The sequence below is a fragment of the Talpa occidentalis genome, unplaced genomic scaffold (assembly GCF_014898055.3).
Source record: "Talpa occidentalis isolate TD23 unplaced genomic scaffold, MPIMG_talOcc4v2.1 talOcc4.17, whole genome shotgun sequence".
Classification (NCBI taxonomy): Eukaryota; Metazoa; Chordata; class Mammalia; order Eulipotyphla; family Talpidae; genus Talpa; species Talpa occidentalis.
The window spans coordinates 17,635,318-17,653,296 of NW_023601754.1; the positions used below are offsets into that span (position 1 = coordinate 17,635,318).

The window sequence follows — 17,979 nt, forward strand, 5'->3', positions numbered from 1 at the left end:
TTTCACAATAATATATACCCTTGGAACAGGAAGGTCCTGTTAAAGAGTCATACATTGCTTAATAAGGTAAATTTCTAGGTTGATTTTATGAAACTTTCAGACATTAAGTGTCAAAGTTTATTTGTTATCAGAATTTGCATGCATGGTTATAATCAAAATGGGAAAATAAACCAAGGAACTAGATTCTTAACATTTCCCTAAACATAATTATATTGCAGTTTCTAGTTAAATATTTACTCCTATATTATATTCCTTTGACCTCTAATTTTCCATTTTATACTCTTACATTTACTTCTGAATATAGATCTAAAATATCCTTGTATTAGCTCCTCAGTCTTAATACCACAGTCACTGTTTTACCTTGCCTATATTTTCTATCATTTATACTAAGATATATACTTACTAAGCCAGTTATATCTGAGGAATTTTGCGAATGAGAAAACATTAACAGAATTAAGAACAGCTATCAGAGTCATTATTTCACTGATCCTCATTCAATTTCAGGAAAATGGCTTCTTGTGAGCAGCAATGCTGTCTGATAAATTCTTTCCATGTCTAAAGAGAAACTTAAATAAATGAAATTATGAGAAGCCTACGACAGTTTTCTGGATGTTGTGTGTTTTTCACAGTTAAACACTGGTAATACTTGATAAGCAAGAGTAAATTAATAGCCTAACAGCTTAAAATGTATACTTCAGTAAGATGTAGTATATGAACAATTAGGTAAGCCTGTGGAGAAGCTGACGAAGATACATAAATTGGGAGATATAAGTGTCCACTAAATTTTCTATATATTTTTTTACAGACTATTTATTAAAGTTGCTTAATGCACAACTTCTCGATTGTCATTTTGGGAGTCCTTTATTATAATGACTGTTCTTTTGTCTGATGACAAACAGCAGTCACATTGTGATTATTCTGGACCTCCATATTGGTTAAATTCAATTGCTTCCTGAGACACAAGTTTCCTTCTGTATTTCTAAGGGGATGTTTTTATTATTTAAAGTAGGTTAATTTCGTAACCTGCTCCCCCAAGATGGATTTTGTAAAGTTGTGGTTAAAACTTCTCAGGCACAGAGACTAGCATGAGCACAATGAAATCTTGGGCACATATAATGGTATCAATGGATAAAACATAAGGATGTGTCACCTTGGATCCAAAATGTGGATATGTTCTATCCATATGTCACTGGACCCAGAGGATATGTGGATCTGGTACATCCCTGGATATACATATGACACTTGCACACAAGAGTTCAATGGTTATGATATATCCATGGATAGTCCTTGGACACAAGGAAGCATTTGGAGGTAGGCTGGAGTTATAAAAGCAATGTCTCTGATCTTTATTGCAAGAGAAAATGAGCCAATTGACTTATCTGCCTGGGTCAAAATTAAACCAAAAAAAAAAAAAACAAAAAACACCAGGAAACAACTTGGCCTAAACAAGCCAGCCCACTTGGCTTAAGGCGCTAGGGCAGAGAGAGCCGTGCCATTCACTAAAGGCTGGCATGGGGGCATCACAGAAAGAGACTCTGGGGCTTGGCCATCCACCTGGCCTCCAGTGGGAGTGGACAGGCAATGCAGGCAGCTGCAGAGAGCAGCATTTTGTAAATGGTGGTGCAACAGAAGCAGGTAACATGTATGTTGAAACAGGAGACTAAGCAAAAACTTCTATAGTGAGGTTCAACTGGCTAAATTTCCTCTGTTTTCTACTAAAAAAAAGGACAAGGGGAGGGAGAGAAGACGGAACAAGAGGAGGAGATGGGAATAGGGAGGAGAAGAGGGCTGAAAGAACTTCAGACGGTGCTTATTCCCAGGGATTTATATTGTGGCAACTCAGAGGAACCTGTGCGTGGAGATAGGAATAATAACTCTGCTCACTGTGAGGGACGGCAAGAGAGATTTGGGGAACAATTTGGGGTCCAAAGTTTTGGAGCTGTTTTCCTGCTTGGCCTCGGTGAGAATGCGCTTTGGGGTATTCACAGGAGGTCTTGGCTCCCTGGCTTTGAACTTGGCCTTATAGTTTTGTACTCCATGTTTCTGCAAAAGCTGTAAGGTGGTGAGAAAGTGAAGGTTCTTGGGGTCGGGAGTGCACATGGCGTTTTTCTCAGGCAGGAGGGGCCAGGGCAGGCAGCAGGGCTGAGGCTCAGCCAGCAGGGATGTCCGGGGCTCTGGGGGAGGGAAAGGCAGCGTTTTGTTGACCTTCAGGTGCCTGGCCAGTTCAAATGGTCTCTTTTCACCTTTCCCATCAACTGTTTTCACTCCAAAAGCACAGGTCATACACTCATCCTTTTCCACACTCAGCACCTTCTCTTCTGACTGTAAGAAAAAATTTGTACTCTTCTTACCTGGAACATCCATGCTGTCTGCAGGTGCAGTCTTCAAGGGAGGCAGAACTAAAAGAGTTTTGGAGGTCAAGGAGTCAGAGAGGGAGGCCCCTCTGTAGAGCCCTCTGCTGGGATTTCTGAGGTCCTTTCCTTTAACAGTCTCAGGGGCAACCCAGTCTTCCATGCACCAAATAAACTCCTTTATTTGCAGACTCTTTTTCTCTGCCTGACTGTAGGTGGAAAAGCAGATCTTTCTAATCTCCTTGGAAGCAGTGGTGGGGCCTGGGGGATGCCCCTGTGTCTGGGAGAGAGCACCCCTATCCTTCTCGAGGCCCCCTTGAACCAGAGCCCCAGACTCCAGCTTCCCTGGCGTTGGAGGCCTGGCCTCGGAGCTCCCTTGGGAGAGGCTGACACAGAGTAAGCAGTTGTCCATGCCTTCTCCCACCCTGGCCTTTTTAAGCTTCTTTCTGGGCCAGATGCAGGCGGTTGGAGAAGTCCTTCCCCAGCCTCGGACCTGCAAACACAGCAGCGGGTTATTCTTTGGCCCAGCTGCCCCAACTTTGGCCACAGTCCTGTATTGGTTGTCTTATTTGAATCAAAATTTTTCTTAAAATTAGCCCACCTTTTTAGAGAAACAAACAACTTTTCATACCTACTTTAAATGTTATTAAGCAACAGTGTTTGTAATCGTATCCTGCTAGTCATAGCACTTAATATTAAAACACTAAACAAGAGTTTCTGTACATTAACATAAATTCAGACCTACTGAAATTACAGTCACAACTGTTCATTTCCTGCCCCCTGCCAGGCTTCCCTGTACTATCCCCTGGGAAGCTTGTTTCAGAGAGACTGAGGGAGAGCAACCTCAGGCTCCCCTCTATCTCTGTCCACCCCCGAGTCCCCTGGCTGACCTTACCATGGAGGTAGCCATTACATAGAGTTGCCAGATAAGAACACAGGACCATGTGTGGGATCTACTTATAACAAACAAGCAAGGTGCTGTTTAGAAATTCACGTTGACTGGTGTCCTGTGTTTTCATTTGCTAACTCTGGCAACCTTACGTGTGAGAAAAGCAAAAATAGCTCCTATTCTTTTACTATATTCCAGGCACTGAACTGAGCAGCTACTGGTAATTTGTTCATTTAATTTTCACTGCAATGCCACAATTAGGTCTTCTGATACCGAGATTACAGAGGAAGAAACTGAGGCTCAGAGGTTATTTCAACCAGTGGCAAGTCTGGCACTTTAGAAGGGCTGTGCATTACCAAAGAGAGATCAAGGAGAGGAGGCTTCTCCAGGGCCTCATTACAGGGTGACTCTGGCATCTTCCACAAAAGCTTCCCTTTACCGGGCCTCCCAGGTGGCGCAGAGGTTGAGTGCTGGGCTGTGAAGCTGCCCGCAGCCTCTGCAGTGCCAGTTTGATCCCTGGTCGCTGGCGAGGGTCCCACATGGCTCACAGACCTCTCCTGCCGCGCCCGCTGCGCCCTTCAGCAGTGTGTTTCATTGATCTGCCTGTTCTGCTCCCCGCTCTGGCTCTGGTGAGTTCTCTCACCCTCCCACGCTTCTGACTGTACCCAGTGCGTATATAAATAAATAAATCTTTAAAAAAACAAAAACAAAAACAAAAAAAACTGCCCATTACCATCGTTCCATCCTCACCCAACCCTTCTTCACATGCCCAGCTCCTCAAATTCTCTGTTAAAAACTTGTATTAAAAGGAATCACTGGGCCTCACTGGTGGCGCAAGAGGTTAAGACACAACCTATGAAGCTATCTGCAGCCACTGCAGCTCGAGTTCTATGCCTGGCCAGCCAGGGAGCAACCCACATGGCGCAGCACACCTCTCCTGACTTGCTGCTGCTCCCCTCAGCATTGTATTTCAGTCAATTTGCCTGTTCTGCTCCCCACTCTGTCTCTGGTGAATCTTCTCACCCCCCACAACTCTGGCCTGTACCCCAGTTCTTGTATGCATAAATAAAATCTTTAAAAAAAAAAAATCACTGGGGCCTCCCGGGTGGCGCAAGGGGTTAAGCACAGCACTGTGAAGCTATCCGCAGCCTCTGCAGCAGACCTCTTCTGTCTTGCCCGCTGCTCCCCTCAGCAGTGTATTTCAGTCAGTCTGCCTGTTCTTTCCCCACTCTGTCTCTGGTGGATCCTCTCACCTCTCGCATGTCTGCCTGTACCCCAGTTCTTGTATGCATAAATAAGTAAATCTTTAAAAAAAAAAAAAAAAGAGGAATCACTTATAAACAAAACAAAACTGGTTAAGCGTGTGGCAACAAATTAGGCATTCTAAGTTCTCTCCACATTCCTATGGCCTGCAGTTATAGATGAAAAATGCGAAGCTAAGAAAAGGAAACCTCCCCAAGGCTAGCTGCCATTTAAATAGCAGAGCTGGCTTTGAATTCAGTTCTTTCTTATTCCAAAACCCCCATTCTTCCCAAAATTGTGCTAATGCTGCAGATATAATCCAAACAAAAATTGGTCTCCACAGTCTCAGTTCCTGGAAGTCCATTACATTTGAGGGCTGCACAGTTTCTCCCTGCATACCAAGTCAGCCAAAGGACACCTTTCCCAGCCTCCTCGTCTCACTGCTTCCATTCTGGGAAATGCCAGGGCCATATCTTACTGGACAGTGTGAACAATAAACAAGATCTTAGGAGGGGGCACGGAGGAGATCTTTTCCAATGAAAAGGAAATTATTTTCCAACAGTCCTTTGAAATATGTATTTCAGAGGAGTTACCTTGAGAAGTAAACTTTCAACTTAGAAATTGTTAAATAGAATCCTCTACAACTCCGACTTATTGGTGGGGGTGTGTGAATGGAAAGGCAGAGGTGCTAGAGGTGGTTGTGGGGCAGTACAGGACAGAGAACTAGAGGAGGGTTCCAAAGACAGGATTCCTTCCACTGTCAAGTGGACTTGGTTGAGTCACTCTGCCTAGAATAGGCCTCAGTTTCTAAATTTACCAAAGAAACTACTGGATCAGAATTATTGGATCAGATCTCAATATCAGCATGACTGATATCTGGGGTTTGTTATGGGCCATATCTTTGTATCTTCCCTCAGCCCCCACATTCCTAAGTTGAAAACTGCCTCCTACCCTCACCAATGTGATTGTATATGGGGGTGGAGCCTGTAGAGGTAATTAGGGTTCGATGAGGTCATGAAGATGGTGCCTTCAGGGTAGGTTCAGGGCCCTTATAAAAACAGGAGCAGCTAAGGGGGCCTCTCTCTCTGCTTGCAGCACCAAGGAAGGTTATATGAGAACATAAGCACGAAGAGAGTTCTCATCATGCCATCATGCGTGACCTCAAATTTCTGCCCTCGAGAACTGTGAGATAAATGTTTGTAGATTAAGCCCCCAGTTCTGTGGTATTGTTATATCCACCCAACCTAAGGCAGAGCTGGATCATTTCTCATGGTGAGGCTGTCCAATGCTTTGTGGGATGTGAAGCAGCACACCACCAGATTCCAGTAGTAATCTCCCCTCACTCTTGTGATCCTGTCAAGTGCCATTTGAGAATCACTGCAGAAGACCAAATTTCCTTATACATAGCTCTAAATTGAGGATTCTACTGTTGACTCTAAGAGTACTTTAAGGATAAAGTAGAACCACTAAGACAGAATCTCAGGTCTCTTGGGGAATTTCACACCACAGTTAAGAAACAAAGGTTCTCGATTAAAAGACTCAAGATTCAAGCCCTGCTTTGGCCACTGGCTAGTAATCTCTGGCATGTTATTTCACCTTTCTGGGTGCCTCAGTGTCCTTGTCCAAAAAGGGGGACTGCTCATAAACCTGGCCCATAGAACAACTGAGAGGTTGAGTGAACTGATGTCCATCCAAGAAGCATTCAGCACTATGCTTGCTACACTAAAGTGGACATAAACACTCAATAAAAGGTACTGCTTTTAATCATTAATATTTTCCCTCTGATTCAAGGTTTCTATATGTCATTGTTTACCCATTTTTTTCGGGAAATAGAAGCTGTTTTTGGAGGAGGGGGAAAGCTGACATGCAATAAGTCAAACTCAAGATGAGATACTCACTGCTTCTTCCCATCCAGTCCCGATAATAAACTCATTGGCTTTTTCATCTTGTTCCAGTGTAATGTCACTGATACTAAGAAGACAACAAACATGATTCTTTTCTTCTCTTTCATCTGAACAAGTATGGCTTACTTCAGTTTCTTCTGTGCTTTGAATTTCATTATTTTCACTATTTTCTGACTTAGTGTCATTTTCCTGATAGACATCCATTACTGTGATGGGTGCTTAAAGTTTTTAACATCTTCCTCCAGTAGTTTGAATAGTGGATTGATGTAATTATTAATATTGATTCTTTTTTAAAGAAAAGCAATTCAGTAATTCAGGTGAAATATCTTCCAATTACATTCAGGAATAGACTGAAAAGAAATACAAAATTATCTGTTACTAACAATTGACATTACAAAAGATTAGGCTAAATTAATTAAAGACAAATAGATTTAATTCAAGACCAAAGGTGGGAGTGAAGAGGACAGGAGGATGCTGGTACAGGCTCTCTCCCCTGTGATGGGGTGTGGAGGGGGGTATGGAATGTAGGTTGAAGTATCCCAACCCTCCACTCCACAAGCATCCAAATGACACTGCTAGTATCAGGAGAACTACTGTGAGTATGTGTGCCTTACACACTCAGCCTGCTTGCTCTCCTCTTCATCCTCTCAACAACTCTTGATATATACATGGGCATCCGAAGGCTGCTGAGGAAGCTGGTGAGGTAGGTGGTCTAGGTTAAGTCAATCAGTCATTCCCCTTCCCATGCTTCTATCCTTATATCCCCCAACACAAAGACTAGTTTACACGCACACACACAAATGAAAGTAACAAGTGTTGGCAAGGATATGGGGAAATTAGAACCCTCACATATGGTATAGTCATACTGGAAATCAGTTTAGTGATTCCCCAAAGAGCAGAACATACAATTATCATATAAGCCAGTAATTTCACTCCAAGAGAACTGAAAACAGGTGTTCAAACAAAAACGGGAACATGAATGTTAATAGTATTATTTGTAATAAATATTATTTGTAATAAATATTAAGTAGAAACAACTCAAATGTCAATCAATGGTTAAACATATATCCACACAGTGGAATATCATTTGGCCATAAAAAGCAATGACATGCTGATACATGCTTCAACATGGATAGACCTTAAAAACATGGCAAGTGAAAGAAGTTAAGCACAAAGAGTCACATAAAGTGTGGAATAGCCAGAAAAGGTAAATCCATTAAAGGCAACAAAATTAAGCTTGCTAACAGGTAGGAGAGGGAGGGGAACTTTGGAGAGAGGGGTTTCTCTTTGGTGTGATGAAAATATTCTAGGATTAGTAGCGATGTTTGCACAACACTGTAAACATACTAAAACCTATTTAGTGTAGTTTTTAAAATGGTAACTACCATGTCTATCTTTTTTTTTTAAAAAAAAAGATTTATTTATGCATACAAAAGCTGGGGTACAGGGGGTGAGATGATTCAGCAGAGACAGAGTGGGGAATAGAACAGGCAGACTGACTGAAATATACTGCTGAGGGGAGCAGCGGGTGAGACAGGAGAGGTTTGTTGCACCATGTGGGTAGATCCCTGGCTGGCTGGGGATCGAACTCGTGTTGAGAGGCTGCGGATAGCTTCACAGTGCTGTGTGTAACCCCTTGCACCACCAGGGAGGCCCCTAGGCCATGAGGATTTTAAGAGCACCTAAGTGATTCAAAAATCCAGCAAAGTTAGAAAACTAATTCTTTTAAAAATTTATCTCATATATTGGAGTCCACACTGGTTTCCCTGCCCTATTAACATCTCTCCCTCCCCAACCTAGTTTTGCCTGCCAAAGAAAGGCTCTGTGATGGGAAGCCTTCCCATCCATGGAAGGCCTTTGAGAGGTCTATGACACCTCAAGAAGGGCTTGCACCAGAGTTACATAGTACTTTTGTGACCACAAAAGGTGGAAGAATAATTGACCCAGAAATTGCTCAGGGCCTCAGCCTCCCAGCAGCCCTATCTCTAAGTTCCATGTCCTCCTCTCTCATTCAGGTTAACCATCTCCAGTTCCTTCAACAGCTTCTTACATGGCATGAGAATATGTGAAACCTGAGAGGAATACTATATCTCTCTCTCTCCATCTCTCTATCTAGAAAGAAGGGCAGAGGCAACCTTGCAACTTTGGGTGAGTCACTATTCTGGAGTCAGGAGAAGCTGGAGAAGTGACTCCAGTCACATTATATTACCAAGTGACTGAAGAAATGCAGATAACTGTAACGATTGAATAATAGAGTTCACTGTTCAGTAGTTCTTTCAGTTTACCAGGTATTGTGATAAGCACTTTACTTATTTGTTATAAATACATTGTATCAGTACTTATTTAATGGGAGATCATGACTCCTTATCTTGACTCCTATCTTGACAGCTGATGACAGAAAACTAAGAATCACCTCTGAGTCAGTGAACACAGTATTATTAGTCAAGTGATCCGTTTACTGCATAGCAGATCACCTCTAGAACACTGGTGTTTTTCAGGGTAGATCAAGATCCACTACTAAAATAAAATATTGGAGGTCATTTCCTAATTAGCAGAGAGGGCCTCCCCGGTGGCGCAGCGGTTGAGCGCTGGGTTGCGAGGCTGCCCGCGGCCTCTGCGGCGCCGGTTCGATCCCCGGCTGCTCCCTGGCCACTGGAGGAGGGTCCCACATGGCGTGCAGACCTCTCCTGCCGCCCGCTGCTCCCCTCAGCAGTGTACTTCGGTCCTTCTGCCTGCTCTGCTTCCCGCTCTGGCTCTAGTGAATTCTCTCGCCCTCCTGCGCTTCTGACTGTACCCAGTGCATGTATAAACAAGCAAACAAACAAATAAATAAATAAAAACATGCCTCTATTTAAAAAAAAAAAAAGAAAGAAAGAAACCTAATTAGCAGAGGAAAAAATCAGTTCATGGAAAACAAGTCTTTGGAGTATTCCTCCTCTGAACATGCCCTGCAAGTGTTATTGCCATTCTTATCTTCCAACTCATGTAACAGATGGCAAATACAAATGCACACGTAATCAAAGATTACTAAGGGATGGACATATTATCTTTTACAAATCATCTGCAATTTCACTTTCATGTTGGAATGCAGAAGTTAGCATTATGAGAAAATTGATGTTTTCTGATGGCAAAATTATGCATTCTTTATACTGAGAAAGAATAAGTGCAGGGCCTCCCAGTGGCACAGCGGTTGAGCACTGGGCTGTGAAGCTTCCCGCTGCCTCTGCAGCACCAGTTTGATCCCTGGCTGCTGGGAGAGGGTCCCAAATGGCGCGCGGACCTCTTCTGCCGCCCGCTGCTCCCCTCAGCAGTGTACTTCGGTCCTTCTGCCTGTTCTGCTCCCTGCTCTGGCTCTGGTGAATTCTCTCACCCTCCCGTGCTTCTAACTGTACCCAGTGCTTGTATAAATAAATAAATAAATAAATCTTAAAAAAAAAAAAAAGAATAAGTGCAATTACAATTGTTTAAATAAAGATCCTTAACGTTTTGTTTAAAAAAAAGGACTCTCTCCAGTCAAAAAATGGGCAGAAGAGCTAAAAAGAAACTTCTCGGAAGAGGAAATGCAAATGGCCAACAGGCATATGAAAAAATGTTCAACATCACTTGTCATCAGGGAAATGCAAATCAAAACTACCATGAGATACCATCTTACACCAGTGAGAATGGCACATATTAAAAAAACTAGCAACAACAAATGTTGGCGAGGGTGTGGAGAAAAAGGAACTCTTCTGCACTGTTGGTGGGAGTGCAAACTGGTCCAACCACTATGGAAAGCTGTGTGGAGATTTCTGGACCTACTAAACATAGAACTTCCATATGATCCAGCAATTCCACTCCTAGGTATTTACCCAAAAGACACAGAAACATCAATTCCAAAGAACACCTGCACCCCTATGTTTACAGCAGCACTGTTTACAATAGCTAAGCTTTGGAAACAACCCAAATGCCCAAAAATAGATGACTGGATCAAGAAGATGTGGTACATATATATACCATGGAATATTACTCAGCAATCAAAAAAGATAAACACATGCAATTTGCAGCAACATGGATGGTGCTGGAAGGGATCATGCTCAGCGAAATAAGCCAAAAAGAAAAAGAAAAATACCGGATGGTCTCACTCATAACAGGAATCTAGAAAACTTAAATAAGGGACCAGGAAAATGAATAACTATAAGAAAGTGAAAATCAAAATCAACAAAAAACTATGAACCAGAGACACTTTTAGGGGGGCAGGGGCGGGAGGGGAGGGATTGGGGTCAGAATGGGGGGGCTGCAATTGTATGGGGAATATAACAATAAAATTTATTATTTAAAAAAAAATAAAAAAAATAAAAAAAGGACTCTCCATTCTTGAAGTAAGATAGGAAACAAACACTGATGTCTTGATTTTGAAAAAATATTACAACTTGTTTACAGAATTGAAGTAAATCCATACATCATGCGATTCTATTTCTTGACTTCCACAGAGCTTTAAAAGCTAATCCCATTTGAGAATCATTGATACAGAGTGTACATTAAAGTCTATACTAATGTTTTCTGAGGAAATCACATCAAGAGAACACAAAGACCACAGTGAAAATGCTAGCATAAGGAACTGCATTTGCAGATGTAACTAGAAAATTGGATTTGGAGGACAAACCAGGGAGACACACAGACATAAGCCAGAAAGTATTAAACTCTATTACATAAGCACTGAAGTGACTAGAACTGAAATGTACATAGAGTCTTCATTGATGTACGAGTCCCCAAAATACATGTTTGGAGAAACAAGAGTAAACCCAAATTGGAAAAACTGAGGAACTTAAAATATCTAAAAATGAAATAAGATGAAAGACAGTCTAAAAAACACAACCTATAAAAATTCACTATGCTACAGGAGCCTCCCCAGTGGTGCAGTTGTTGAGTGCTGGGCTGCAAAGCTACTTGCAGCCTCTGCAGCACCGGTTCACCAGTTCCATCACCGGCCTCTGGTGAGGGTCCCACATGGCACGCAGACCTCTCCTGCTGCGCCCACTGCTCCCCTCACAATCTGCCTGTTCAGTTCCCCGCTCTGACTCTGGCGAATTCTCTCACCCTCCCATGCTTCTGATTGTACCCAGTGCTTGTATAAATAAATAAAATCTTTAAAAAAAAATTCACTATGAGTCAGAAAATATGTTCTTAAATAGCTTTTAAAGACAGAAATGGAAATGGAACGACAAACCAAATAATTGTAAAATACCTTATTTTATTTTACCAATTAAACATAAGTCATTATAATTTATTTCAAAATAATCCTGGAAGGGGAGGTGGGTGGTTGTGGTTTAGAAAAAGGAGAATGAGACCAAACAGCCGCAAGTTCTATTTTTGGGGGACATGGAGTCTAATTGTACTGTTCTCTGTAATGTAAGTGTGAACTTTTCTCTAATAAAAAAATGTTAAGCCAATTTGTAAACACAGTGGTTCAAGAGACAGAATGGAGGATAATGGTGGAGAGGTAAGAGGACAGTAAATTCTGATCACATGCAAACTGAAACAAAGAACAGAAAACATGTTTTGTGTGATTTTAAGTTGAAGCAAAGACCTGCTGAAAGAGAAGAGATATCAACAAAGGTATAAAAAATTAGGTAACCATCCATGAAGGTGATTTAGAGAAACTCTGTAAATAATTGCCCAGTTACTTTTATGTCAAATTACTCAAGGCCTTCTCAATGAATTTGCTGAACTGCAAAAGAAAGGGTCAGAAATGCAGGGGGTGGGGTAAATCAGACATTACCCTTTGGATCGCTGACATAGCAGTGATCATGCAGTCTGTTAATGAGCTGAAAAGAACCAATTATGAAATGCCTCTTTGTTACATATCTGGCCAATTCATTATAGCGTGAACACCCTAACCAATCTTGAATTTAGACCAGCAAGTGTCTTGCTCCTGAAATGAGTGAAGATCTATCAAGCTACCAGGCGTCAACAGCAGAAGCACACCAATGTACAAGGGAGTCCAGCAAAAGGACAAGTCTTTTGTTGCTACCTTCCTGAAAGTGCTGTGTAAAAGTTAAAATGGGATGGGAGGTGACTGAAACCAAGATCAGTGAACATAAGTGATACTTTCAAATAAGCAATGCTTTCCAAAGAAATGTGAAAAAAGCAGAGCACCTGATCAAGAACAGACATCTCCAAAAGCTAGTGGCCAAAGAGGAACTAAGAAAAGAGAAAACAAAAGAAGCAGGAAAGGACCCACAAGAGTACATCACAAAATAAAAAAAAAAATAAGGGCCTCTGTATTTCTTTAATCAAGAAGGTGATACTGTGGTTATTCTATCATTTTAATGAAAGTAAAGCTAGATCTATAAAAAGATTCCCATAAAACTCTGATTTTTGTTTGCTTGTTTCATTTTTCATTTATTTGTGTGCCTCAGAATCTGAAGTCCTTCTACTTCTCCTTCTTTTTTTCTTTTTTTAAAGATTTATTTATTTTTATACAAGAGTTGGGGTACAGGCCAAAGGTGTGGGAGAGTGAGAGGATTTACCAGAGACAGAGTGGGGAGCAGAACAGGCAGAAGGACCGAAATACACTGCTGAGGGGAGCAGCGGGCATGACAGGAGAGGTCTACCATGCCATGTGGGAATCTTCCTGGCCAGCTGGGAATCGAACCGGCGACACAAAGGCTGTGCACAGCTTCACAGCGCTGCGCTCAACCCACTGCGCCACCGGGGATGCTCTCCTTCTTTTCTTTTCGAAATTTTAAAAGGACCAGTTTATTAGGAAAAGGAGAAAGGGAAAAGAGAGAGACACCTGCATGGGTACAGGCAGTCAGGGAGGAGAGCGGCTGAGCTGGGGCTCTTAGATATGGCACTGAAAGCATGATCCATTAAAGAAAGAAATGATAAATTTGACTTCATCAGAATTAAGAACGTTTGCTTTGCCACTCTATCAGAGAATGAAAAGATAGAAGCTACAGAACATATTTGCAAATCACTTATTTGGCAAAGGACTTCTGTCTAGAATATATAAAGAAACTTTAAACCCAGAAGTAAAAAACAGCAACAAATAAAAAATTAGAAAATAAATTTTGCCAAATAAAAAAATGGACAAAACATTTGAACAGACACTTTGCCAGAGAGGATATAATAAGTAAGGCAAACAAGTACATGAAAACACTTAACATCATTAGCCATTAGGGAAATGTAAATTAAAATCACTTAGTTAGAATAGGTTTAAAAAAATTGACAATACCAGCAACCAGAGGGAAATTGACAATACTCAGCAACCAGAGGGAAATAATTCTTCATATCTATAGCAACATGGGTGAATATCAAAGACATAAAGCTGAATGAAAAAAAAAAGCCAATCTCAAAGAGTTATTCTGCATGCTCTATAATAGACAGGAGAGTATGTGATCCTCCAGATATTCTCAAAAAGATTAAACCAGACTGGTGGTAGAAAGATGCACATATGTTAAAATTCATAAAACTTTATGCCAACCAAAAGTCAATTTTGTTGAGTGTCAATATTTAAGAAAGAAATGAAAAATTATGAGAATACAACATACCTAAATATATTAAAGGTTACAAAACCTGTTTACTACATATGTATTACACTACAAATGCTGTTGATAGGAGAACAACAAAGTAGTAAACTTTAGAAAAGAGTTTTGGAATTAAGGATTATTATTTACATTAAAAAATAACTAGTGAAAGTGTTTTATAAACTATAAAACACATACAACTATAAGACGCTCCTCTTATTTAACTGTAATGTTAATCCACTGGCTCTGAGGCTTCAAATGGGAAGAGTACACTTTTATTAGTTGCAATCAACAGAATGTTCATTATTCTTTAATAAGGAAGGAAAATTATCAGAAGTTATTAGGTAGCCTACAGTATCTTCAGAGGAGAGGTGGGTCAGCTCTGAAGCTGTAAAGCCAGCTCTGAAGCTGTAAAGCCAGCTCTGAAGCTGTAAAGTTGGTATCAATACCCAATCACACTACTTAGTAGGAAATTATAATTGACCCCGCTTTCAGAAATATGACACCTGGGACTGCCTATCACCCCAGACCTAAAGCATCAAATGCCTTTGCCATTATCATGACAGCTCATTGGTGGAAGGTGGGTCATATGCCAGAGTTCTTGCAACAGAGTATCACAGGAAGGGGAGGGGGCTTCTGTTCTACCATAAAGAGGGAAATCAAAATGCAGTGCAGAGTACCTAGTGTAGAAAGTGCATTCAGAGAAGCCACCACAAATGACCGATTTCTACCACAGCATCTCAGGAATTTCTCAAGAAACTGAAGTGTAAAAAAGAGAAGACTCAGGAAGGGAAAGGCAACCAACATTAACCAAGTGCCTGAAAATCATTATCATTTCTCTAGATAGTGTGATTCAAAGTTACAAATTAGGAAAACAAGGTTTACAAAGGTCATCCCAGGAGACACAGCTAATTTCCAATTATTTATTGCTATATAACAAATCACCCCAAAATTAAGTGGCTAGATGTGGTAGACTGAATGATAGCCCTCCCAAGATATTCATGCCCTAATCCCTCCAACCTGTTAATATTACTTTATATGGCAAAAAAAAGAACTTCAAAGAGATAATTAAGGTGAGGATGTGGAGAAAAAGGAACCCTCTCACACTGCTGGTGGGAATTTGACTACTATGGAAAACCATGTGGAGGGTCCTCAAATTATTAAGAATGGATCTACCATATGACCCAGTAATTCCACTCCTAGGAATCTACCCAAAGGACACAAAAACATTAAGTTGAAAGGAAACCTACACTCCTACAGCACTATTCACAATAGCTAAAATGTGGAAACAACCAAAGTGCCCCAAAACAGATGCATAGATCAAGAAGACATGGAATATATACAAAATGGAATACTATTCAGCAATCAAAAAAGATAAGCTCATGCCATTTGCAGCAACATGAATGGAACTAGAAGAGTTTATGCTTAATAAAATAAGTCAGAAGGAAAAAGAAAAATATTGGATGGTTTCACTCATAAGAATAATATATGGAGGGTCTTCCCGGTGGCGCAGCGGGTTGAGCGCCGCGCTGTGAGGCTGTCTGCAGCCTCTGCAGCTGTGGGTTCGATTCCTGGCCAGCTAGGGAGAAACCCACATGTCAGGGAAGACCTCTCCTGCCTTGCCCGCTGCTCCCCTCAGCAGTGTCTTCCATCTGTCTGACTGTTCTGCTCCCCGCTCTGTCTCTGGTGAATTCTCTCACACTCCTGCACCTCTGACTGTAACCCAGTACTTGTATAAATAAAAATAAATCTTTGAAAAAAAAAAAAGAATAATATAAGGAAACCAAACAAAGTGTTGAAAAAAAGAAAAAACTTTTCCTGGGTGGTGCACCCTCTGTGCAATGACATGTATACCAGAGAGTGAAAAGGATATTTGAAACAGAGAGAAGGCAGTATAAGGCCACAGAGGCAGATACTGGAGTGTTGCAGTCAGGGAATATATGTATGTCACTCACTTGCCTTTGCCTGACTATATAGTCAGATGACAAATGGCTGGCCCTAAATTCTTCCACCTGGCTGACACATTCTAATTATTTAAGGGGGGAGTTGAATGGGCCAGGAAAGGCAAAAAGTCCAGAGTGTTTAAGTCAAGAACAGGCTGTATTCTCTCCAAACTCCTTACCATGTCCTTGGCTCTGCAACACACCCCCCACAGCTAAACCTCTCCTTCCTAGAGATTCAGGTTTAAAGGAATCTGAAATCTATGTCAGAATTTCAGACAGGGAAAGATGGGCTTCCGGCAGCTTCATTTGGAATTCTCAGTGGACGTTCCTGTGGGTCCTTATAAACGTGTGCTGAATGAAGAAATCAATGATTATAAACACTGTTGCCCATGATGGAAATTAAGTTTCTTATACGGAGATATGCTTCAAGCATATGAACTAAGTAGGTCTTGAAGATGTTTTAAGATGGACTGGCTGATCGCTGAGCGTTACTTTACCTCCCCATGTCAATTATCAGTGACTTATGCTTATTACGTGACCACTGAGCACAACCACTTTATAAAATGATTCCTAGAAGTGCCGTCTCTACATGCAGCCCTGTTCTTCACACCATTTCTACTCCAATCCCAGTCTCCAACTCTTGCGCTTTTTCCACTCACACTCATGCACTCACTAAATTCCTATTAGCAGTCTAACACTGAGAATACAATGATAAAGCAATGCCCATCTTCCCAGCTCTCACAGCTCTCACAGGACAGGACAAGTCATCAAAACACTCCCCACCTGAGTGCAAACTGGTGAAACCACTATGGAAAGCTGTGTGGAGATTCCTCAACCTACTAAAGATAGAGCTTCCATATGATCCAGCAATTCCACTCCTAGGTATGTACTCATAGGACACAGAAACATTAATTCGAAAGAGCACCTGCACCCCTATCTTTATAGCAGCACTATTTACAATAGCTAAACTTTGGAAACAACCCAAATGCCCAAAAATAGATGACTGGATCAAGAAGATGTGGTACATATACACAATGGAGTATTACTCAGCAATCGAAAAAGATAAACTTGTGCAATTTGCAGCAACATGGATGTAGCTGGAAGGGATCATGCTCAGCGAAATAAGCCAAAAAGAAAAAGAAAAATACCAGATGGTCTCACTCATAGCAGGAATCTGGAAAAACTAAATAAGGGACCAGGAAAAAGAATAACTATAAGAAAGAAAAAAATCAAAATCAACAAACAACTATAAACCAGAGACACACTATGGGGGGGGCAGGGAAAGGAGGGATTGGGATCAAAATAAGGGGGGTGCAATTGTATGGGGAATACAAAAATAAAAACAATTAAAAAAAAAGCACACCCCACCTAAAGTCCAGACACCTCACACCTGGCCCCTCCCCTTCCTACACTAGCCCCACCCTTTTTCTACAGGCCCCGCCCCCTCCCAGAAGCTCCTCCCCTTACCCATGATCCTTTCTTCCACACTTAGCTCCTCCCCTTCTTCCAACAGGTCCTTGGGGCCTACAGACAAGGTCTCTTCCTTCACTAACACTGTCTACACCAAGCCCCTCCCCTGCCGTTGCCTGGCTCCTCCCACCTCCCCACCCATTTCGCGCCTCTCCTCCCCTAGGCCGGTCCACCTCCAGGTGGCGCATAGGCCCACAATACCTGTCCCGTTTGCTTCCCCGCCTCAGGGCAGCTTCCTTTCAAAGTGGGCAGGTTCTCGCGCTCTGCCGCCCGTGGAATGGTCTGGGGTCTTGCCCCGGAGGCGGGGAGGCGGCCGCAGCCGCTCACACCCTCCTGTGGGGCCAGCGGGGCGAAAGACCCCGGAGTACCCAAGTCCCGCCGGCGGGAGAGGGACACTGTTGCTCTGGGTAACGGACAGACGCGCTGGGGGCGGAGCGGTGGGCGGGTCTGCGAGGAATCTCGGCGGAAGTGACGTCAGCAAGCCGCGCGTAACAAAGCTGAGCGCGGGAGGCGTCGCTCGCGGGCGGTCAGCGCTGGGCACGTGCTACGCGCTTTCTCCTGCGACGACGGCGCCGCTTCCTCCTGAGTGAGGCGTTCCCTATGGGCTGCGGCCGCCTGAGGCGCGTCGTGAGGTAAGGCCATTCTTGAGTGTTCGCCAGGGCGTAGATGAAG

General features: G+C 42.3%; 1 protein-coding gene across 2 annotated transcripts; it reads right to left on the reverse strand.

Annotated features, from left to right (window-relative positions):
• Positions 1 to 572: 572 nt before the first annotated feature.
• On the reverse strand, positions 573 to 17,744 carry CUNH16orf46 (chromosome unknown C16orf46 homolog). Of its 2 annotated transcripts, none has more exons than XM_037516211.2 (3): positions 17,509 to 17,744; positions 6,381 to 6,736; positions 573 to 2,844 (listed from the first exon to the last, which is right to left on the reverse strand). In XM_037516211.2, the coding sequence occupies exons 2-3, from the start codon at positions 6,588 to 6,590 to the stop codon at positions 1,840 to 1,842; spliced, it is 1,215 nt and encodes a 404-aa protein (XP_037372108.1). In that variant the 5' UTR covers positions 6,591 to 6,736; positions 17,509 to 17,744; the 3' UTR covers positions 573 to 1,839. The 2 variants fall into 2 exon arrangements, with proteins under 2 accessions (XP_037372108.1, XP_037372109.1); XM_037516212.2 differs by lacking the exon at positions 17,509 to 17,744 and adding an exon at positions 17,305 to 17,391.
• Positions 17,745 to 17,979: the final 235 nt, after the last annotated feature.

Bases quoted from the DNA above. Each gene is read 5' to 3' on its own strand.
- CUNH16orf46 (XM_037516211.2), bottom strand. From the start codon at position 6,590: ATGGATGTCTATCAGGAAAATGACACTAAGTCAGAAAATAGTGAAAAT. The intron at 2,845-6,380 runs GTGAGTATCTCA...CTGTGTTTGCAG, and splicing joins GGACTGGATGGGAAGAAGCA to GTCCGAGGCTGGGGAAGGAC.